The 22,957-nt window shown below is 52.3% G+C and overlaps 7 protein-coding genes and 1 non-coding gene across 8 annotated transcripts; 2 read left to right on the top strand and 6 right to left on the bottom strand.

Moving 5' to 3' along the window:
• Positions 1–240: 240 nt before the first annotated feature.
• Positions 241–1,128, top strand: QC762_502510 (uncharacterized protein; the record flags this gene model as incomplete). The annotated part of the gene is made up of 1 exon (XM_062890678.1): positions 241–1,128. The coding sequence occupies one exon, from the start codon at positions 241–243 to the stop codon at positions 1,126–1,128; it is 888 nt and encodes a 295-aa protein (XP_062741487.1).
• Positions 435–2,783, bottom strand: QC762_502520 (uncharacterized protein; the record flags this gene model as incomplete). The annotated part of the gene is made up of 4 exons (XM_062890679.1): positions 435–1,054; positions 1,141–1,367; positions 1,426–1,964; positions 2,350–2,783. The coding sequence occupies 3 exons, from the start codon at positions 2,781–2,783 to the stop codon at positions 1,210–1,212; spliced, it is 1,131 nt and encodes a 376-aa protein (XP_062741486.1). The 3' UTR covers positions 435–1,054; positions 1,141–1,209.
• A 463-nt stretch (positions 2,784–3,246) lies between these two features.
• On the bottom strand, positions 3,247–4,465 carry QC762_502530 (uncharacterized protein; the record flags this gene model as incomplete). The annotated part of the gene is made up of 4 exons (XM_062890680.1): positions 3,247–3,380; positions 3,445–3,579; positions 3,645–4,310; positions 4,381–4,465. 4 exons carry the CDS (start codon positions 4,463–4,465, stop codon positions 3,247–3,249), a joined length of 1,020 nt encoding a protein of 339 aa, XP_062741485.1.
• Positions 4,466–4,807: 342 nt separating this feature from the next.
• QC762_502540 (uncharacterized protein) lies at positions 4,808–7,087 on the bottom strand (the record flags this gene model as incomplete). The annotated part of the gene is made up of 1 exon (XM_062890681.1): positions 4,808–7,087. The coding sequence occupies one exon, from the start codon at positions 7,085–7,087 to the stop codon at positions 4,808–4,810; it is 2,280 nt and encodes a 759-aa protein (XP_062741484.1).
• A 429-nt stretch (positions 7,088–7,516) lies between these two features.
• Positions 7,517–8,799, top strand: QC762_502550 (uncharacterized protein). Its single transcript, XM_062890682.1, has 2 exons — positions 7,517–8,286; positions 8,348–8,799. Exons 1-2 carry the CDS (start codon positions 8,065–8,067, stop codon positions 8,651–8,653), a joined length of 528 nt encoding a protein of 175 aa, XP_062741483.1. The 5' UTR covers positions 7,517–8,064; the 3' UTR covers positions 8,654–8,799.
• Positions 8,800–12,022: 3,223 nt separating this feature from the next.
• On the bottom strand, positions 12,023–16,894 carry QC762_502560 (uncharacterized protein). The gene is made up of 2 exons (XM_062890683.1): positions 14,119–16,894; positions 12,023–14,048 (listed from the first exon to the last, which is right to left on the bottom strand). The coding sequence occupies exons 1-2, from the start codon at positions 14,540–14,542 to the stop codon at positions 12,793–12,795; spliced, it is 1,680 nt and encodes a 559-aa protein (XP_062741482.1). The 5' UTR covers positions 14,543–16,894; the 3' UTR covers positions 12,023–12,792.
• A 2,739-nt stretch (positions 16,895–19,633) lies between these two features.
• On the bottom strand, positions 19,634–22,953 carry QC762_502570 (uncharacterized protein). The gene is made up of 3 exons (XM_062890684.1): positions 21,613–22,953; positions 21,331–21,542; positions 19,634–21,279 (listed from the first exon to the last, which is right to left on the bottom strand). Exons 1-3 carry the CDS (start codon positions 22,034–22,036, stop codon positions 20,074–20,076), a joined length of 1,842 nt encoding a protein of 613 aa, XP_062741481.1. The 5' UTR covers positions 22,037–22,953; the 3' UTR covers positions 19,634–20,073.
• Positions 22,477–22,561, bottom strand: QC762_0073840. Its single transcript has one exon. It is a non-coding gene; the product is annotated as a tRNA-Ala (tRNA).
• Positions 22,954–22,957: the final 4 nt, after the last annotated feature.

Below are 22,957 nucleotides of genomic sequence, written 5' to 3'. Positions count from 1 at the left end.
GCAGTTAGAGAGGGTTCTTATCATAGGATGCACAGACATGACCCTTCGCAAGACTGGCGTCATGTACCGGGATGCATCTCCATGTTCCAACCGCAAGAAACTCGGACAATACCGATTACATCAGATACTTGTAGTGCCTCTCTTGAACCTGTTCAGACATGTGTTGAAAGTTCGAGTTGCTCAATTTGATGTGGATAATTTGAAACGGATTCTGTTGCTCATCCAGCGCCCAAGGAAACCATGGCTGCCCAAGCCGAACAGCATTTGTCGCCCCATGAGAATACGCCAATAGCAGCACCAGAGGAGCCATCAGCCAACATAGACGCTCCTCCCTCTGGCATTACGCAAAGCGCGCCAGAAAACCTTTATCACACGACACTGACAATCATCGAACACCACGAGTCGACCTCTGGAGCCACCCGCACCCCTTATGTCCTGGGAACCCACACCGATCTGGACTCCGCGAAAGCCTGGGCCCAGGTGGCCCTGAAAGAGTCGCTCAACTACTCGCCTTCGGATTTCACCAAGTTTGTCACCCAGTCGAGCCTCCATCCGTATCAGGAATGGCCTTACGGCGACAACATTCAGGTGTACGCCCTGTCCCCCTCGGGACAGGAATTCCTCGTCGGCGTCGTGACCAAGCCCAACGTGGACAAGCTGCCTCATCACTCCCACCCCGGAGAAGGGAAAGAGGGCGCCGGCCCGACGGTCCCGCAGCACGAGACGGATACCTGTTGTGGACATGAGGATTTGCATTACATCTTGCAGACAAAATGGGATTTCAAACATGCCAAAGGGGACAAGAACAGCACCGCGTTTCAGCGGACCGAGCTGGCGGGTTGCTGTGTGCCCCGGAAGGAGGCGTTTGAAAAGGCCAAGAGCTTGCTGCGCGGGGAGAAGGACCGGGGCATGTTTGCGCAGTATGACGAGCGGGAGACGGGGGATGAGGAGAGCGAGATTGACGAGAGGAGGTGGGTGAAGGGGTCGGGGTGGCCGTTTGGGGAGGAGGTGGTTGTTCATGCTGTTGGGCACGGTGGGGAGAATTATGAGGTGGCTGTCAAGTCTGTCAGTGGGGCGAAGAGGAGGAGGAGTAAGCCTCGTCTGGAGATGGGGGAGATGGAGCGTTGAGGATCGTATTACTTTCCATTGCTCTTGGCGGTGGTCAGATTGGTATATTTCCATGATTTGGTCTATTTGACAATGAAGAACTCAGACATAAATAACCCTGTGCCAAAACTTCTTCCACTTCCCTCTTCTCATCATTGCGCCGCTGCCTTCCCTCTCGAGGAATAACTCGATCCTCTGCCTTGCGTCCTCGGGCATCTCACCTATGCTGTCGTTGATGAGATCAAGGCATATTTTCGATGCTATTTGTTCAGTGTGTCAGTAGTTTCTGAATCTATCTCGACTCCAAAAGCAACTCACGAATCGAGGTATCGCCCCCTTCCAGAGCCGCCCTCATTCTCGCTGAATTATAGCACCCGAACCTGTCCTGCACCGCCAGCATCTGCTTCCATAGGATTTCCGTATCCAACTCTTCCTCTTCCTCATCGTAGCCCCCAACATATCCGTGGAATGGCCGAGGCTGGCTGCTCCTCCACGACTCGGACCTCGACGCCGACCTTTCCTGGCTCGAGGTTCGACTCAGGCTGCCATATTTGTGTTGATTTGGTGATAGACGGTGGTGGCTTGGTTGAAGGTCACGGAGGTGAGAGTGGTGTGTTTGATGGCTAGCTGTTGTCTCCAGCAGCGGACACGGCGTGATGGCGTCGTCGTCGAGATCGTAGCCGCTGTTGCTGCTGACTGAAGATGACTTGCCAGAGTTTATCCTCGAATGTCCGGGGTGGTGTTGAAAATCTGACATTTCTAGATCTCCGGGTGGTGATGACCTGTGGTGGTGGTGTGAAAAGTGGTATCTTTTGAAAAAGGGCATGGTCGCGGCTGAATTTGGGACAAGGTCAATGATTTTTCTATGCAGGGTTTTGGCCAGGGGTTGATGTGTTTGGATAAGAATGACGACAAGAGTGAAATCAGATGAACAAAATATGATCTATTCCAACGGGGGCACCAACAATTTCAAAGCTGGGGTGAAAAAGCAATCTTCATCAAAGATCGTGGTACGCAGCCCCACATATCTCTGTCCGTTTTGCTATCTGCTCACTTTCTTTCCCGAATGGAGCTTATCACAATCCAGACAGCCAGCCCACAAAATCTTTCTGTCGCAGTTGGAGGAGGTGAAAATACCCGAGACAAAGAAAAGCTTGAGCAACCGATTGGTGAAGCGAAAAATGAAAAAGAAAAAGAAAAGATCTTTCAAATTGGAAAGCTGAGTAAGACGGTCTGCCTTACCTGTGGCACCATCCCGTGACAACCGGGTCCGGATGCGGTTCCGTCCTGTTCGGTTTGCAATTCCCCCCCCCCTTTTTTTTTTTCAACGTGTGGGGGCTACCTAGTGTTCCCGAATGCAGGATTTCTGAGCGGTACTTTTGAACGATGAGACAGGTATAAATTAGAGATAGAGTTGGCAGTATGCTTCTCGAACAGTGCACTAGGGCAAGGATATTGATAAAGTGGGATAAAGAACTGTCGGCCCTCCAAATCTTAGATGACCAGATTGTCGGTATCAGCAGCAAACCGTCGAAACAAAGAAACAGAAACATCCAGACGAATGCTTCGTCCTTGATAGGGCACCAGACCTTATATACACCACTAGAGTCATAAGAGTCGCACGGCGCGCATGGAAAATTGGCAACACAAACGGTGGCTATACCCCCTTCAACCATACTTCCAACGCCGTCACGCGTCCTCTCATGACGACTGCCCCGTCAGCAATCAGATTCCACCCATCTCTTCTTGTCCAGGGCGATGCTGCACCCAACAGTCTACAGTATGGCAGCCAATCAACCATGACACAACCCCACCACAATCCCAAACCTGCCATCTCCCAGCTTTCGCTGTCTTGCCTGCATGAGACCCGCATGACGATTGGAAATTCCAGCACACAAAATCACACTACTCAGCCGATGCCACGACCGCGCGGATGGCCCTGGAATCAAAGTAATTGAGGCTGTGTCAATGGCGCCCGGCGTATTTGGTCCGTTGGGTGTGCCTGACTGCCGGGCCTAGACCGTTGCTGCCCGGTGCCCGAGTCTTGAATCAGGAATTCGTATTTTCCAACGGGACGGATGATTTTGGGGCAAGGTAGGTAGGTAGAATATGCATGATTCTATTAGTCTCAAGAAGTAATCAAACTGTCAGGGCAAACTTTTCTCCCACCAACTCCTCGCTCAGCCTCCATAGCCTCTCGGCAGCAACAGGGTCCTTGGCATGGTGATGTGGCTCTGTGAACTGGCAATCCACCAGATATAAACCTTTGGTATCTGTTCCTCTGTCAGCTTCTATTATCTGTAAGATGGGGGCGGCACAAAAGAAGGCAGAACACACCGTTCAAAGCCGGATCCAAGGCGGCAACCAACGTGGTGGATGAGCCTTCATCAGGAGATTTCCAGTACGGGGCCACCTTGTAGAACTGTGCCGCCAGCTCTTCGTCTTGATCTCTGCTCAAGTCGGTCAAGATGCCTGTTGAACATGGTTCGTTAGCTTGCTCATAGACCCTGAGGTGAGAAGAAGAAAAGATGACGTACTTCCTGGGTGCAGCGTATAAGCCGTAATCCCCTGAGAAGGCAGGTATTTTTGCAGGTAGAAGGTAAACAAGATATTGGCTGTCTTGCTCTGCGCGTACGTGACGATCCCGTTGTAGCCATCCTCAGTGCACTTTGCAAAAGCCCCGGCCAACGGCTTAAAATGGTCCTCCTCTGGCGGGACTTCTTTTCCTCCTTCAAAGTTGTAATCCGAGAACCGAATGGGAGACAGCCTGTGGCCGGCACTGGTGAGACTGATGATTCTGGTTGCCCCGGGAGGGTTGGTTTTGCCTGCCTTGCGCAACAAAGGAAGAAGGAGGTTGGTGAAAAGAAAAGGCCCGATATGGTTGGTGCCAAACTGCTGCTCGATGCCTTCCGGTGTCTTTTGGCGGGTCACAACACAGATTCCAGCGTTGTTAACGAGAATGTCCAACTTGTCTGTGAGCCTGGAGACTTCGGCAGCCGCTTGACGGATGGACTTTTGCGAACTGAGGTCGAGAAGGACAATCTCGAGTTTGACAGATGGATATGCCTCTTTTATCTGGGAGGCTACTTCTTCGACGCGAGCTCGGGTGCGAGATGCAAGAATGAGAAGCCCTGGGGCCTGAGAGGCAAAATTAAGAGCAGTCGAAGATCCGATCCCTTTAGGACTGACGCCGGTGATCAGCACTGTGGTTGTTAGCAGCTGATTGACAGGCTGAGTTTCGACTTGATAAGGCCGGGTGTCAAGAGGACGTACCAGTCTTTCCTCTGATCTGGTCTGCAAACACCTTGGCCACCTCCGATCCTAGCGTTTGCTGGCCAAAATCCGTCCGGGAAGTCATCTTGAGTGGATACTCTCAATGTAAACAAACCGATGTCTCTTCAGGGGTGTTATCTTAGGTATGCAGGTTGAAAGTTCTGAATCAGCCTGCGGAAGGGTCCAGGTCTTTTATTCTTGGTGAGCATGACACCCAACCTACCGGCACAGCGGTTCATCTTTATCCGCCACATTCTCAACTGGTAGTTGTCGGCAATTGTTAAATAGCCATTAGCCTGGATGGTGGTCATCTGGGGACACTAGGTAGTCCTACCCCGCACGCTTGACAGCACCTCCAATCCCCCATGAAATCAAGCCAGAGCTTTATCGGGAAACGACGTCCGCCGACGAGGTGAGAGGCTGTCGATCAAGCCAGTTCGATTTCTCGAAGCTTAAAGCCTTCCTCCACAGCTTCACCGTTCATGATGCCATGAACATACGCCTGCCCCACAAGACTCATCACTTCATTCTCTCCCTCTTTTTCTTTCCGTTCCTCCTGGTTTTCTTCTCCAATGTCACATCCTGGATGGCCATGGCGCAGAATAAAAGGCCCCTCTGCACCAGCCAGAATCGCAACAACATCTCCCACTTTGGCGCTCGCTGGCCCCAGTCCAAGATACCCCTTTTCCGTCAGAAACAACTTGTGCTTCCCATATCTCTTATGAAAACTAGCCGAGAATCGCTCATCGTTTTGTCGAACGAGCACAATGTCATGGCCCTTCTTTCTTCTCATGACATAAGTTGGGTTGTAAAAGAACTGTTCCAGCTCCTCCCAGTTTGGTGTATTTGGGTTGTCTTCCGTTGAAGCCAAGATCTGGAGTTTTGTCAGAGTATAAATCAACCAGCCATGCCGATCAGAGCTCAGGAATCTCGGTCTCTGGCAGAGATGACGCAGGATTTCCTCCCGGCCCAATGTGTCGAACTCGGCGAATGTCCACTTTTCTTTAGCCTTACCCAGTGCATCCATAAAGCCTGTGCAGCAATCCGGTGGCGGCCCAGGATCACCTCTGGCTTCCTGCTTGGCTTGGTCCTCTGCATATGCCTCTGACTCAATCTCTGCCCTGACCATGATCATCGCTGACAATAACTCTTTGAAAAGAATCCCATAGTCCTTCGGAGCAGGGACAACAGATTCAGAAGTTTGGTTCGCGCACAGGGTCCTCCAAAGAACCTCTGTTCGTGGCTCCCCTGTATGTTGATAGGGTTGCGAGAGCAACATGCACAATTCAAACCAAGAGGGATCAAGCAAAACAGAGGAATTGACGTGGTTCGTTCTGTCATTTCCCGTCTCCACGATGGTGTCAAATAGGCAGCCCTTCAACTTCAGGCGGTCCCAGGACGATGAAGGCAGAAGCTGCGGTGTCTTGTTCTCCAGCCCAGCCGCGCAGAAGAAGCCATTCGAGCACATCATGTTGAAGTATGGCAGTGAGAGATCGGGCGTCCATGATGGGGAGGGTTTGATCCTTCTGATAGAAGCGTCTTGAACACATGACAGGATTTGCAGTGACGAGTAATGGTCGATCATGTGTTTGGTCGTCAGTGCATAGACAAGCTCGACAGGACTGGTGTAATCCACAGCCATCTTTGCCTTGAGATCCGTCTTCATCAGTCCAAACATGCCATAGACTTTATCGCGGGGATCGGTGGCTGAAAAGATCCAGGTATCGTAGATGAGGTTCTCAAAAGTCATCCTGGTCTGTGGTTCCGGTGCCGAGGTGCCATAGTAGAAATCTCTCCAGCGGGCCAACTGGACGGTATTGTGCTCCAAGGCAACTGCAATTTCGTGAGCTTGCATGAAGAGAGTGCTGGGACTGAAGCCCAGGACTTTGCAGCGAGCCTCAACGGTGCGTGCTGCTGTCACTAGGACTTCCCAGCAAATCTGGTGACTGCCGCACATCAGAGAGAGCTCTCGGGAGAGGATGACCTCCTGGACAATCCACAAGCGGGAAAACCACTGTCTTTTGAAAAAAGCGGCTAAACTGCACCACTCCATCCAACTAATGTAGGGCACACCACTCGCGGTGTAGACATCAGGTTCTTGCTGGCGAAAGGGGGTAATATTGCTTTGAACAAAGACGTCTTGGGGACATGCTGCCAATTTTGAAATGGCCTCGACAGCGTCTGTGGTGTACTGATCTCCACGACCCAGCCAGATGATTGTCCGGGCCGCTTTTCGGTACACATCTCCCATCATCTGAACCTGGAAAGCCCGCTCTTCGAGATCATCTTGGTTGATGCAGACAGCGTCAACCCAGATCCGGAATTCATGACTGCGGGGTATTTGGAAGGGACTGTCTTGCTGTTCGAGAGAGCTCTGGAGCTCCTGAAGAAAATCGGCCAAGTTGGTCTGTATGTAAATGCTTTTTCCGTGACAAACAGTCTCGGTTTTTGACTCGCTGGTGTACTCGCCCGAGACGGCGTTGAAGTGCTCGGTGAAGTCCACGCCATTGGCATGAGGGTTGCCCCAAGTATAGGATAGGGCGTAGAAGAAAGGGTCGTCCGCAAGATCGATCAACTCGAGAGAAATGCAGAGCTTTCCCTCTTGTACACCCTTGATTTGGAGTACCCTGATGGATGTTCCTGTTGGAAGGGGTTTGTACTGGTAGCGTTGGTGATCATCGGCCGTCACAGCGGTTGGTGACCTCATGCTGATGGATGGTGGTGCCTGGATTAGTTAAGGTATGGGTTTGCTTTCTCCTCCATGTCTGTGAGAGTCCCGAGCACAGATGGTGAGGAGGAAAGGGTTGGGTCGGGTCATTCCTGTCCGACTTGCTGCTTGTGGGAGCCAATAGTTGTTCTTCTGATGCTGGCTTGTCTCCACCAAAGGATCCTATTCACCACAGCCAAAGATGCCATGCCGTAGTGTAGCATTACTCGGATAATTGCAAATTCCTTGAAAGTTGTATATGTATGCTGGCTATGCAGATATTGATGCCATATGGTCAGTGCAGGCCCTCATCACATGATCGCAGTATCGTGTGTAGGCTCTTTGCGAAGGTTTCCAACATGGAATAACCAGAAGTATGCCATTGAGCGGAAGCCGGGCATCGTTGCTGGAAGCACACGGGTCGGAGGTGACTGATGCAGTTGCTTGCTGTTGTTGGCAATAGCCGGGCGCGGCAGGTGCTTGACAGGCAAGCTGCAGTGCCTAAGGTATTAGCGACGTTGCTGTTTTCTGTCAAGGAAATTCAGGTGCTGCTCTTTGCCGTCATCATCGGTGCAGCGTGTTTGTTGCTGTTATTCCTGCCACTGGTATGGGTTGCTGTCACTGGTGGTTTCCCTTTGATTGCCAAAAGGCAGTGAAGCTTACGCAATTTCCAAGTCGCGAATACCACTTTCTCCGTACTTGCCCACTCCACATTTTAATCAACTCTAAAACTCTGTTGATGGGTTTCCATGTGGTTTCTGTTGACCCGAAGTCACTGCCGTCCACTGCTGTTTGCAGCGACACCCGCAATGTTGAGGAACAGCGGGCCACTGCCAAAATTACAGTGGTTGACGTCACACCACACCGCCTACAATAGCAGACCCACCAGGCATCGCCGTCACTCACGCTCTTTTACAAACTGACTATTTTCACCTCATTCTCACCAAATCACATCAACAACAAAACGAGCATACAAGATGCCTACCCTCTCAGAAGTCGTCAAACGCGACCATGCGCGCATCACCGACGCATATCATGTCCTCGTTGAAACCAAACCCGAGGAGCGCAACGCCGATGAGTTTGTTTGGGCCCTAGCCCGCTACCTTATCGTCGAGAACCTCGCTCTTATCCCAGCCTTGGAGTACCATATTTCCGGGGGATCAGAACGACAGCGGCGGTTGTCTGATGACTACAACAGTGTAAGCTTGCTTTGTTTGCACGCTCAGGTTGAACCTCGACCACAAACTGACCTCGCATTAGATCAACGCGAAACTCCGCCACATGGCTAAATATGACCCATCAGAGGAGAGCTTCGAGTCGGCACTCAAGGCCATCTGGCTTGATCTGGAGCCTCACATCCGGGAAGAGACCGATGGGGACCTTGACGAACTCGAACGCAAGATGGAGCCTGAGGATTCACGAAAGCTGGGGCAAAAGTACGAGACACTCAGAGACATGTTGCAGCGTCCATATGGCGCGTTTGGGGTTCCAAATGCTGAAATCATGGATGACGTGCTTGGCACCACAAAAGAGCAGCTGATGGAGAGAATGGGCAACGGAATCTGATGGACAGGCCAACACCAAGATAGGTATACTATTTACCTGGTCAGACAGAGACCTAATCATAATCATAACAAAACACTCTCTGCAGACCATCATGGAAGCGATAGAATCCACCAATGTGATGAATTTAAGGGGCTAAAAAGGGGCGAATTTGTTTCCTTGGCAACCACACGTCGGCCTCGACTGCCGACAGCCATTTCATTTGCTATAGTCTCAACACAGGTGAAACGTCTGACCCAGAAGCATGGTTTGGTTGCTCGGGACGGCGTCGCTCGGCCTCATCCGAGAAACAGGTTCACTGCCACACACAGACGACGATCCGGCCCACTCTCCGGCGATGAGACTGTCTCTGCCTTTGGCTAACCGTCCGTTCAACTTTAAAAAAGATTCGAAATGTGGATGACGACATGTCAAGCATGTCCAGAACTGCACAGGTGATCGAATAGGATAGCCTTCTCGCCCTATGTCTCTCTTTTTTGCTAGCCGCTGGTGTTACCCTAGAGGCCATCTCAGTACATCGCAAGGTAGTCTGGCTGTTCTGGTTCTTCTTGGCCAATGCTTGGTCAAATATATTCGCATCCAAGCACAAGGTGACAACCGGCCAACTGATAGCAATCTCGGAGGCCTCTGCCTAACCCTATTCCTTGGTACTCAAGCACGAGTATCGTGCTATTTGTCGGGATGGCGCACTGTAGAGCTGCTCTCCCGAACCCGAGCTCCCACAATGTCTAAGACAACTTCAGGTGCCTTACCACGCTTTCCTGACCGAACAAGAGATTTGGATGACCAAGCAATCCCAGAAACGTCCTTTGCAACAAACCTTGTCACATCAAAGATGTTGAAGCGACGGAGATTCTCGCCCACAGGTCAATAGATACCCACAACACAACAAGAAGCGTTTAGGACCGAGACCATACATCCATATGTCGGGCAGGTTGGCCGCGGCACTGGGAGCAACACAAAGTCGGAAGAGCGAAGGTCCCGGATATGTTTGTATCCGATGACCCATCCATCTTTATTCTGTTCTTCGAATAGAAAGCACAGCGAGAAAAGGTAGATGACAAAGATTCGCAACAGAATCACTACGTCCAGCTGCACAGTGTCCGCTCAACTCGAGCAGCAGCCAACCATGCCAACCGGAAAATGTGACTGAAGAAAGAAAATCTCGGCAAGGTGCAGTCTGACTTGATGCTCGCAGCCGAACAGGAAAGCGAATCAGGGAGCCCGGACCACGACGAAAGAAACATGAGGGAGGGTCGGACCGCAGATGACACACACCGCGCCGGGTGTACGTGTTTCGCAGCAGCAGCAGCAGCAGCAGCTGGATAGAGCAGCAGTCAGGCGGACGGTATTCCAGGGTCGAAAATGAGCCGGAGCACAGACAAGACACCTGTGCCTTTCCGCCCCGGAGCTTAGCCTTGCCGTTGTTCAGATGCAGCGGCATGTGCGTTAGATTTCTTTTAGCTCATGAGCGGCGACACGCTGCTAGATATAGCATGGGGATAGAGGAGCCGGTGGCATAGGTCGGTGTTGGAGACGGTATAGGGAAAAGAATTTGACCGACGAGTGGGGATTCCAAGGCTTGGGGAACACGACGGATGGCTTTTGAAATTCGGATGCCGTACTCTTGTTACACCTCCCTAGCGGGTAGCTATCTGCTATCTGATGCTGTATCATGCTGTGTGGCTCGTTGTTAGGTCGAGTCAGGCCAGACTTGCAACACTGAGGGGAAGCTGTATGCTGTGTACTGTTGTACCAATGAGGGAGGATCGTGAAAAAAACACCAGATATGGCCCTGTATGGCATAGGAAGTGTTCAAATGATACTTGATCCATTTTCCTGACGGACAGATACCTAACTTTTACAATAGTGAGTGCCTGGTATATCGAGCACCCATAGGGTAGCACGTTTCTGGGGGGGAACAATAATAGCCATTAACGGCTCATCCAAGGGATCATCAAGGAGGCTGAAATTCATTCATCCCAACGTCTTGACGAGCAATTCGGAGTACCTACTACCTTATATAGCACACCACGCTATTTCCTGCACAGCAACCACACCACTATTTCACTGACTGACACCTCCATCCATGCCGCCTATCATTGTCGGACTTTACCCTGCCTCCAGTTTCCTCAAGCATGTAGAGTGAAGGGATACCAACACATCGACACCAACCCAACACAAGAGCCCGCGATATTGTATCCCCCAAAAACCCTCTATTTTTGGACTATCAAACTCCAAATCATGGCTTCCACATGATCATCCCCAATGTCTCACTTCTTTCACTCCATTGCATCCCCCCCAATAAGGTGTGGTTCGTTCCTAGATGGCTTGCCCCGTGGCGTTGAAACATCAGATAAACCGCAGCTCTGTACACCCACCCCACTTGCAGAGAGCAGGCCACGCAAGCCACCATCCCTTTCGTAGGTACCAGCACAGTGCACCACTGTCCCCGTGGCTTCAAGATACCCTGATCGCTCTGACTCTCTGATACGCTTCTCTCTTGCAGTTGCATTTTCTTCCCCGTCTCTACGCGGTAAATAAGGTGTGGGTGAGCAGGTACCTAAGGTAGGGTAACAACCAAAGATGTGATGATGATGCGGGTAAACTGAAACAACGGCCTTTTCTTTGGCCCTCCTTTTTGCCCTGCCTGTTCCCGTGTCTTTCAGCCCATCCCAGCCAGTCTAGGTCAAACCACTCCAAAGCCCCCAAGTACGTACCCATCCGCTAAAACAAAGAAGCCGCCTCATCACCATCACCACCTCTGTCTCAGCCAAACCTCGATTAGGCACCCTGCCCAAACCTTACCCTTCAGATGGGACGCACTTTGCCATGTGCGCAAGCCAAGCACTCATCATCAGCCCCGGGTCCCGAGAAATCCTTCCCAACACTAGAAGATAGGCTAGTTGGCACCACCAGGGCTAACATGAAAAGCTAAGGCAGTCAAAAACAACAGGCTGCATGGCACCGGCAGAGGAACCCTCGGCGTCTGTAACCCCTTCACCACGACAACCAAACCCGACCGACCGTGACACTCGCACAGCATCCCGTGGTACCCTTACCACAAAATAATTGACACACAAAGGTAGGTTAACCACACATTATATTGTGAACCATGCTTTGGAGGATAATTGTCTGGCCTTAAAAGATAGTTATAGACCCTTAAATACAGTCTAAAAGGTCTTCAGAGATATTCAAAAGGCCTATTAATCTGCTTTTGAGGTATGGTTTATAATATGGTATAGGCTAACTTACTTTTGCTGTGCCAATTATTTTGTGGGGAGGGTGTGTAGATCGGGCCGTGTCAGCTACCCTCCACTTTTCTCTTCCATCCCATGCTGGCATCACGGTCAACAAGGCAAAATTCGAGGAGGTTTCGATTGGAAGGGGTTCAAGACTGAATTGGTAGGCAATGGACACAGCATGCTGCTTCGCTTGGCTGGCCTCATGCTGAATAACAGCTAGCTAGTAGCTCCTTCTGTCTCTTTGCCTTTTGCCCATGTCCTCCCACACACCTCATGGCTGGCCGCCGCCACCGCCGCCGTGTCCCCTTGTGCCGGAACCGAGTCCAAACCCGAACCCAATTCCTACCACCCCTGGTAATGCTGTGAATGTTCCATCTAATTTTTTTTGTCCGGCGCCCCCAATGCGATGCCCTCTGAGTCCTACAGACACCCAGTCGTCTGATCCCCCCAACCAAGCTCCATGCCTTCCAGTAGATAAGATGGATAGATACACAGATACATCTTTTTATGTACAAGACGACTCCTCAGCAGTGCCAGAACATGGTCTAGCTCTAAATAACATGGTGTAAACAATAAGGTGTAACCTACTTTGCCATAGCAGCCACGATAAAATGAAGGGAAGGTAAAAGGATAACACCAGCGCCTATCAAATGTGATATGCCATACCAGCCCGACAAACATTATGTAAGGAATGATGTTAACCGATGGGGTATCTCAGTTAAGGAAAGAAAATGAGGAAAAACAAAAAAGAAAAAAAAAAAGAAAAAAAAAAGAAAACCGCAATGCTATGCAATGCTGTCAGAAAGCCGACTGCTCAGGTTCATATCGAGACGTGTCGTGCTCTTCGTAAAGTTTTGTGGAGTGGTGTCTTTGAGACATGGGCCTCGAGAGTGGTGGTTACTTTCTCAGGCCAACCTTCTCGGCCAAATTCTTCAACCAGATCGAGGCGCTCCTCTTCTCGTCGTGTCCGTCGCGGACCATGACAGCATCGCGTGCCATGGGCCCCACAATCTCGGAATCTCCTAGTGCCGGAAACTTGCCGTCATTATTCTGGATTTGGGGAATTCCACACGGAACCATTTCTTCGGCCGTCCGTCGCAAATGCGAGATAATGGAAGGGTTGCCGTTCCCAGACTGACCCACCCTCTGGATCAGGACTTGCTCCGCCTGCTGCCACTCCCTCTCAATGTCGGCCCACTTGGCCTCGGTGAGGGCGTACGTCTTGGAGGTGGTGCCGTAGTGTTCTCCGGTCCGCCCGAGATGCTTTGCGTAATTGGTCCTGGCCAGGTTCCAGTCTGAACAGAATGCTTGAAAGGTGGCCAGATCCGCCTTCTCGGGAACATATGGCTTTGGGTCAATGGTGAAGTTTGCGTGTCCCAGACGGTCCGACCATGCATCTGGCTGCTGCTCCACAAGTATGGTGGGAGTCATCACCACGGGAGAAGGAAGGTCGCTGAAGATGCTCGACACAGTTCCTCGGCGGAGAGAGGTGAAAGACGCCTTTGTGCTGAGGGGAGGTGTCGGGTAGGGCGCCTGCACTGGAAACTCGGGCATCGGGGAGGGCACCACTGCGGGCGACTGCAAAGGCGACGCCTGAAGCGACTGCGGATGGGTTTGGTGACCGGCTTTCTCCATCATCATAGGTGGGAGAAGAGGGGTGGTGGCCATGGATCGGTCCCGCTCCAGACTTTTTCCCATGGCCGCTGGCTGGATATCAAGGGGAGAAGTTGGCACAATACTGTCGGTGCTCTCGTAGAATGATAGCGCAGGCGTTGCGGGAACAGACTCGGGGACGCGGGCCGTGGCCGGCACAGAGACGGATGACGATCTGCTCGAGGCGGCATGAGAGAAGCTGGGCCTTCGTTGTTCTGCAAGAGCTGGATCAGATGCGGGTGAAAACGCCAGGTTGGCACGCCTGGACACGGATGCCGATCTCCAACGCGGCAGGCTTGTCAATCTTGAACCAAGCCTGGTCCCCCAGCTCGCAATCCCTGCGTCGGATCCGACGCGCCTTTTCCTAGACCGTGGGCTTCCGTTGAAATCACCGTCGCTCAGAGACCCCAAGTCGTAGTCTGATCCAGGTCTCGAGTAGGGATGGGTGCTTCTACCTTTCCTGGTGTCGTTATTGTAATCGCATGAACATCCAGCATCACCTGTTTGCGCAGCTTGGGTTAGCACAGCGTAACGCAAAAGAAGTAAAAAAGACGAAAATCCAATCCTTACACAAGCAGTAGGACCAGGTAGGGAATTCAGTGTCCCCATACTCGGACACAATAAAGGCCGTGTCGTCGTCCTCCCTCTCTGATGGGTCCTCCTGAACATCCGGCAGTGGCAGTTTGGTAGGCGACTTGATGACATGTATGGGGTGGGAGGGCGAAGCCGGGCTGTCGGTGGTTTCGAGAGACGATGACGAGCTGGAGAACCTGGCTTGCTGGCTGGAGCGCGAAAAGGTTGGCGTGACAGGTGACGGCAGAGCGAAGTCGGACGATGATGAGGCCGAGTTGAAGGTGAAGAACAGCTGAGCGTGCTGCTCTTCGTCAAGACATGGTGGTGGGAGCTGGTGGTGTAGTTGCTGCTGCTGAAGCTCGTGTTTCCTCCTCTCCTCCACCAGCTGCGGCAGCCGTAGTTCCTTTAATTGGGTCGACATGTGTTGCTGGCGACCTTGGACGATGGGTGTAGGTTTGCGGCGTCTGGGGAAGGGAATCGAGTGGCGGGGTAGGTAGGTAGAGGTAGGGTCGGGGGGAGTAGGGTAAAAAAGGAAGATAATTTGTCGTTGGGGTCAGACAGAGAGAGACAGACAGACAGACAGACACGGCAGACAGTGACTTTCTTGTGTGGCACACCCGAGGTGGGTGTGGGAGTGACCTGGAGTGCTGGAGCAGCTCAAGTGGGCGGTGGACGGTGGGTGGGCGGTGGGCTGGTGAGCCGACGGGGCAAGGGTGTGTGAATGGTCAACAACCTGCGGATGGTGGGGTTCAATTGGGTTTCCAGGGTTCGAGAGTGAGGGTGCCAGGGTGTCAGGGTACCAGTTGTGCGTTGGTCACTGCTCGGGTTTGCGGGGCATCCAGCCCGGTCCAAAATCCAAATGGAAGCCGCCAAAGACAGACAAACTCCACCACCCAAAAAAAAAGCTCTGGAACCAAGTACCGTCCCGGATGCCAAAAAGAGGCTATCGACGGCGCGAGAGAGACACGGGCAACAACAAGAGAGCGCAACGCTGGAAACGCTGGCGGCTGTTGGCGCGACTCCTGTGACGGCCGGCGCCCAACTTTCGAACTTTGGCTTTTTGTCCTGTCCTTGTACGTCACCACCCGCGGCAAAACAACGATTGCTGATCCCGACTTTCGGGCCTGGGACTTAGAAATTGGAGATGGGGGGAAGGAGGGGGTGAATTGCAATGTCAACAATGAAGAACAACGGCAGAAGAGAGGAGGCATCTGCGGCCATCAGATATGCTTTTTTTTTTTTTTTTTTTGCCAGCCTGTCCGGGCCAATTGCTGGCCGCATGCTTTGATGAGCGTAGTGGTGGTGCGGGATGGCTTTTGTAACTCTCGTGTTTTTCCTGCTCTGGCTACACTACTCCGTGTCTCGCGACATGTTCTTTGCAACTTGAAGCTTGTCCAATGTTTTTTTACTCCAGGCTTTTGTTGCCCTCTTGAGCCGGAATCGGTCAATGCCAGAGAGCACGACACGGCACCACCGATATCGATGCAAGAATCTCAGGTGGGCGGCGGCGGCGGTGGTGGTGGTGGTGGCCGGTTGTGTCAGTGGCACCACGTGTAAGTCGGGCACTTCAGATTCCTGGATGTAGCCGGGCGTGGGGTTGGCCGCGAGACCATGAACAAGATTCGAGGATTTATGGCGTTTGGCCTTCATGTCAGAGAACTGCTGCCATCACCGCTGTCGGGGCTGTGACTGCCAATCACTTCCCGCCGACTTGGCTTTCGCCTGACAGAAGACTCGCGAATCGCCGTGATTAGGCCAAAAATCCGGTAGAAAAAAAGCAAGAGATAGGTCTGAGTTGTACCAGAAATGGATTGGGCAGGTCGGATACGACGCGGGCAGCCAATCAGCCGGCTCCTTACACAGCCAACAAACGTCTGTCTGAGGGCTCTTCACCAACCCTCATTCAGCCAGGCCACGTGAACAGACCGTTGGCAAGAAGTGGTCGCGACCGGCAGCATCTGTGGGGGACTCTGGAAACACCTGTTCAAAGCCAGCCACTACATATTCCTGCCATGCCTTGTGTCATGACCAAATTGGACAAGAGGGACATGCAGCCAGCATGTCTGATGAAGTCGAATGCGAGAGGAGACGACTTTGAACGCTCTCACGGTGGGGCGAGCGATGGTGGATGGACATGACAAATGCATGCTTTGCTGTGGTGTGGTAGCGGTCAAGAAAAGGATCCAGGGTCTGGTAACGGGGAACTTGGGGATTGAAAGACGCCGCGGGGAGCCAGTACCAAGCTCACCATGCCCTTTCTGACTCGCCTTGAAACGCCAAACCACCGTATCCTCGCGACCAAAAGGGCCGTTTCTGACGGCCGGTTGAGGTGTGCGGTTGGACAGGCAGTCCAGGAGGGGCTCAGCGAGTTCGACTTCTTTGTGAGCTCCGACCTAAGGACAGCCAGCTAAAGATATTGAGCTGGAGACCCCTCATTGTCGGCGCTGAGATGGCGGTGTTGTGGTTGGGGGCCCCGCAGTGCCAAGGTCTGATGCTATTGTACTGCTGGATCTCGCGTGCGGAGCGCGACGCGTTTGACTGACGGTCCACTGACAGGCTGGTTGAATTCTCGTCTTGATGCTGCGGGCAAGGGATGGGCGTTGAACAATGGCTGATCAGGCATAAGAGTTTCGGACGGTTGATGACGCAAGAAATCGGAGAGGCTGGCAGTCCCGAAGAGCTGTGAGTTACTGAGTTGGCACCGCCAATCAGAATTTGCATATGCCGTCCATGTCGTCCCCGCTTTTCAGACAGAATTCAAACTTCGGAAAATCCAAGTTTTTTCCGCGAGGTGGGGCCGTCAGCCTTTTTCCTCTCCAGCCCCGTGCTCCATCATGCTCGGTCATCAAAAAATCTTTTTTTTTCTCTTGACCATGCAGCTCACGTGAAGGTCACGCATTGTTTTACTATGCAGGTACTGGTTTAAGGTAAGACTTTCCTGATCATGGACAGGTCGAGGGCACAGTTGCTGACGAATAATGCAGGATATCCCCAGATAATTAGCATTCCTCACAGTTCTGATCTCATATCCGCAGGTCTGCCAACGGAGAGGCATTGTTCGTTGCCACCACCCCCGGGTTCCGTCAGTCGCAGTCCAGACCTTCCCCGTCCTTCCCACTTGGTACCCTCCATCACGTCCAATATCGACCAGAAAAGTTGGAGGGTGTCTCTTGTCTATTCTACCGAATGTCATTCGTCCATCGCCACGCGTACCTTGCACAAGCGTGTTCTGCCGGTGTTCATCCTCGATACCACATCTTCCTCCTGCCCACTCATACCACTAATTATCTGTTCATATACACTGCTCTTGGCTTGTCCGGTACGCTGGGGTTTGGGGAGCCAATCTGTTATTAGCTGCCAGGTCCCGTCCACCCGTCCGGTCCGTTGACTACCCGTGGTAGCTGCTGGCAGTTCCATGGTTCCATCCTGCCACGGCTCCGGCTTGACTAATCAGCTCCGTCAAGCTCCGATCGAAACAGCAGAATCCGCGAGAAATCAGAGTTTTTGGCCGATTTCTGGCGGCATGGCTCCCAGATCACCCCACATCAGTGTGACCTTTCGCCGGACTGTTGACTGCATTGTTCAGTTTTATTGTTGATCGCTTGATGGTTCCGTCGATACGATGTCTATTACCTACGGATCAAGCCTGAAACTGCAACTGCCGACATATACAACTACATCACACAATTGCTGCTCACTGAACACATCGCGCCCAGAAAGGTCATCAGCATGCAGTCTTGGACATGGGCTGCTGTTGTCCCACGTTGCATGGCGGGAAGTATCTTACGCTCAGGAGCATCATCCATTGTTCACTGAGATGACATGACTGTCTCGCAAATTGAACCCCCTCGCATATGCGTTTTCCACCCGTCGCTCAAGCCTGCAAAGCTCTCAGGTGGCCAAGTAAGAGGAGAGGACCCAATTGTAACTCTCTCATGGATGCATTCACGCCTCCTCCTGCCTGTTCTTCTTCTCCTTTCTTCTTGCTCCTCCTCTTGGCCACCTCGATAGAGGTGAGGCAATATCTGACATGCACCACATCGGTCCGGCCAGTCTTTTGCCTGGCTTTTTTCTCGCCTGTTCCCCTGTCCATACCTCTGGTCCACTGTCAGCGCATGTGCTCTCTCTCTTTCAACTGGCCTCCCAAGAAGCAGGCGGCTGCCCGCTACGTTGGGCAGCCACGGCATGTCTGCCAACTCATGTCGGTTCAACAGAAAGCCGAGGAAGCCTTGTGGTCCGAAGCTGCAATCGTCACTTGGTACTACTCTCGAATTCCTCGTGATGGGCCCATGGTAGGTCCCCAGACGATGGGCAAATATGGCATGAGGCTAAACATGTCAAGTTTTTCATCGCTGTCGCCGCCTGGGTCCCATTGCAACCATGGAGCTTTGGCGGCCACTCCCAAAACTGGGCCAGATGGATCCGAGTCACCTTGCAAGGCTTGTGGTCCCACAGAGTCCACGATCTGGTGTTCCCCAAAAAAGCCGCTGCTCAGGTACGCACGGAATTTGTATGGCCAAAGGAGCTTGCCAAGATGATTGGAGTTGTGTCCCCCAAAAGGCACAACCGTTGTCGCAAAGATGACCCGACCGTTCCGCTGCGGCTCCAGCGAATCGCCGGCGACAGCCGCCCTCCCAGGCAGGGAGCTAATGCAAGGCACAGCGAGGTGATGGCGAGCTTGAGTGGAAGCGAGAACCGAGAAAAACCTGCGGGTGCCGAATTTGTCGGCGACCACATGGCGGCATGTCAATCGCCCTTTTCTAGATGCTCTCCAAGAGGTGTGTGTAAGTGCCGGGTCGAATGTCTTGTTTGCATGTAGTGGCTGTAGAGAAGGTTTATGGGTGCGGTCAAAGAGAGTTGTCTCGTCACAATGATTTCCTCACAGGCCATCAAGTCTGTCCAATTCCAATCTGGGACGAGGGAGGAAACGTGGCCCGGTAACATTCGAGACGAAGCAATATTCTTTGCTTCCTCTCACAGCCTGACTGTCTTTGGGCGCAAACACCCGATATACGGACATCTCTAAACGACTCCACGGCTTTTCCACATCAAAAGAACGATTCGGTACCGGTGCGACCAACAAGCGGCCGGCTGAGCGGGACGTGTATCCCCCAACCAGAATCTGCTTGCCCCTCCTTGTTCAGCTGCTCTTTTCTTCTTCTCCAACAGTTCGAGGTTGAGCAGGTGCCTGATATGAGATATGTACGTGGCAGTGGATATCCTGCATCCTTTTCACTTTGCGTTGATTGTGGCGTGTAACTGTCCCTGCAGGCTGAGAGCCCAATAGGGTGGGCACATTTCTCGCGAGGTTGCACTGGATGCCGAGCTCTAGAATTAGGGCTTTGTTTGTCTTGTGCCGTTTCTCAACCGGACAAGGAGAACGCCCATTCTTCGCTACCCGCGGGTGAAGACTTGTCCCGGTTGGCAAGGCTGTCGTGGGCCTCGGCCGCGTTCTTCCCCTCATGGCGAAAAAATGACATGCGTCTCTGGGCTATATCGAGCCGTTGAATATTGGAGCTCTCAGTAACATCTATTCTTCTCCCCTGATCCTGGTTGGCGGGCCGCGGGTTCGGAGGTTTTCTGTTTGGTTCCTGAATATGAATACTGTCTGGGCTATGGAGACCGGGGAGAAAAGAAGAAAACCCATGTCAATTTTCTTCTTGAGCCAGCCGTTTGTTCAGGACTTGATGCCCTAAGAAAGGAGGGATAGATGACTCGGGGGTTTTCAAAGGCGAAGGTGTGCACTAGAAATGCAAACCTGCCCTGCCTAAGGTTTCTCGTTGCAGATAGCGGCATATGCTATGGGCAAATGATGGGGTCTCCGAAGTCAAGAGCAAATTTTGAAGGGGTGGCGATGGTGGTTGCCCTGAAACCGTGTGTTTATATTTGTGTCGTCCTCCTGACACTAACTCCCTAAATGAACGCCACGCTCTCCAAACTTCTCTCAGGGCTTCAAGATGGGCCAGCAGCCGTCAAAAAGCCAAAATCAGCCCCTTGTTCTGCCTGGTTAACCTCCCGTTTGTACAACCCCCTATAACCCCTTTCCCTCTCCCTGGCAACCCAAGCACTCCCACTGCCCTCATTTGCCATCATCTTCTTCCGCTGCGCAATCCTGTCCCTGACCTCGTCCTCATCAATCTCCACATGTAAATATCTCCTCTCTGCATCAAAGGTGATCACATCCCCGTCTTGGACAATCCCCAAGACAGACTCCGGATCCGCGCTCTCGGGGGAAACATGCAATATGATTGTACCCCCGGCCGTGCCGCTCATGCGCCCGTCCGAGATGCGGAGCATATCCGACACCCCCTTCGCAGCTAGCTTCCTCGGGATGGGGATTAATCCCGCCTCTGGCATGCCTGGATTCCCTACCGGGCCGATGTTCTGGAGGATCAACACCGAGGAGGGGCTGACGCTGAGGCTGGGGGAGTCGATTCTCTCTGCTAGATCTTGCGGACCGGAAAACACCACCGCGGGACCGGTGTGGGAGAGGAGGCTGCGGTCTTTGGAGGCAGAAGCTTTGATCACCGCTCCGCCGGCGGAGGCGAGGTTGCCTTTGGAGAGGATGACGAGGGAGCTGGAGGGGTACAAGGGTTTGTTGAAAGGGTGGATGATGGAACTGAGTGGTGAGTCTAGGGGTAGTGGGCGGAAGGGTATGGAAGCCAGCTCCTCGCCTAGGGTGCGGCCGGTGATGGTCATTGCGTCGAGATGTAGCAAAGGTTTCAGTTCGTGGAGGAGGGCGAGCATCCCGCCGGCGTTGTGGAAGTCACTCATGTAATTGTCGCCTGATGGTTTGAGGTCAACCAGTAGGGGGGTCTTGAGGCCGATGTCGTGGATGGTTTGTAGCTTGATGGAGCCGGCGAGCTGAGGGTGGCGGTTGACGATTGCCATCAGGTGAACGATGGCGTTGGTGGAGCCACCTATTGCCTGCAGGACTGTGATGGCGTTGAGGAAGGATTCTCTTGTCAGTAAAGCCTGTGGCCGGAGCTGAGATCTTGCGAGGGCTACTGCATGGGTGCCTGTTGCTTCTGCTATTCTGAGGCGCGAAGAGGACACGGCCGGTGCTGTAGCACTTGGCAAAGAAAGCGGCATCAGGCCCAAGGCCAAAAGGATACAGGACATGGTTGATGCTGTACCCATCACCCCACAGGTTCCGCCCTAACATGATTTAAGAGACCGCCGAGCGAAAGCGGGAAACTGGAGACGTACTGTTGGTGCAAGCTCCTCGTTGAGAGCACTTATGTCTTCAATATCTAACGTGCCGGCACGGAACTTGGCCCAGTTATTGCGACAGTCTGTACAAGCCCCTATGCGTGTACCCTGAAAGCTGCCCGGCATCATCGGACCAGTCACCAGATGGATGATCGGCTTGTTGGCTGAGATGGCCCCCATCAACTGAGCTGGAGTGGTCTTGTCACAGCCTGTCGGTTGTGTCAGTTCGTAATTCAGACCATCCATGGAAAGAAAGCATGACAACTGGAAGAGACCCACCACCAATCAGAACAACAGAATCAACCGGCTGGGCCTGAATCATCTCCTCGGTGTCCATACTCATCAAGTTTCGAAGATACATGCTGGTCGGAGAGGCAAAAGACTCGTGGAGACTGATAGTAGGAAAGTCGATAGCCAGGCCACCGCTCAGTTGAACGCCCCTTTTCACGGCGTCCATTAGCTGGGGTATGTTGGCATGGCAGGGGTTGAAGCTTGAGTAGGTGTTGACAATGCCCACAATGGGCCGAGAAAGAGCGTCCTCGCTGTACCCTAAAGCCTTGATGAAGAGTTTGCGCATGAAGAGGGAGAAGTGTGGATCTCCATAAGAGGCGAGCTTTTGCCTAAGACCACTGCCATCGAGATTGAGAGGCCTTGAAAGATCATAGTCCGGGTTGGGAGTCGAAGAATCGCTGCGTGTTTCCATGTTAGGCTGGAGTAAGATGGGTTGTGAATCCAGTGGAAGCTGCCACTCTCCTCTCTGCGATGGTCTTCTCAAAACAAGACTCAGGTGTAGAGCCTGTCCTTGTCCTAAAAATCAGGTATCCGGGTATCTTTAAGGTCTATCTGCGGGGACTGGGAGGTGTCATAATGTCATTGGGCACTACGATTGCATCACGCCATCGAGACGGGATTAAAAAGAAGTAGTCCAGGTCACATCGGTGCCTTCGACAACAGCAAACCCACCATTTGTGATATGGTACTCAGGATGACTGGCTCAGATCACATCTAGGTGACCACGGGAAGGGGGTGCTCTACCAAGACAGTTGTCCGAAAAAGGGTGTGAATAACACCGCTTCCGCTCCTCTATCCTGCTGAGGACCTTCATCAAAGACAATTCCACCCGTTATTTACATCCAAAGTCAAGGGCGTGTGGCTCAGTTGGTAGAGCGTTCGCTTAGCATACTTCAGTGTATGCGAAAGGTCCTGGGTTCGATTCCCAGCTCGTCCAAAGCATGAGATACCCTATCATGGGAAATCGTTGTCTTTTTTGCGGGATTTTCCTTCCCCTTAACCGGGGTTGTGACATACCAGCATTTGAAAATTAAAAATAGGGTAGGAAGATCTGGGGATACAGATGATGCAAATCGATATTGAGGTTGGAAAGAATCTCTGAGGATATTCTGAAATATCATCTAAAATCATTAGGTAGCTACAAGAATGTGATCTACTATTATATAGTAGGATTGATGAGGATTTGGCGGTTGATATTAAGTGCGGTAGTGACGTTGTTTTAAGTGGGTCCATGTCTCTAGTCTGGCTCTCAAACTTTGCCGTGAAAATTTTCAACGCCAAAATGCCGCAACCCATCTAGCCACAACCTTGCAACCTTGCTCTCAAAACACCA

The sequence above is a fragment of the Podospora pseudocomata genome, chromosome 5, assembly GCF_035222375.1.
Source record: "Podospora pseudocomata strain CBS 415.72m chromosome 5, whole genome shotgun sequence".
NCBI lineage: Eukaryota > Fungi > Ascomycota > Sordariomycetes > Sordariales > Podosporaceae > Podospora > Podospora pseudocomata.
This window is presented reverse-complemented; position numbering and strand designations above follow the sequence as displayed.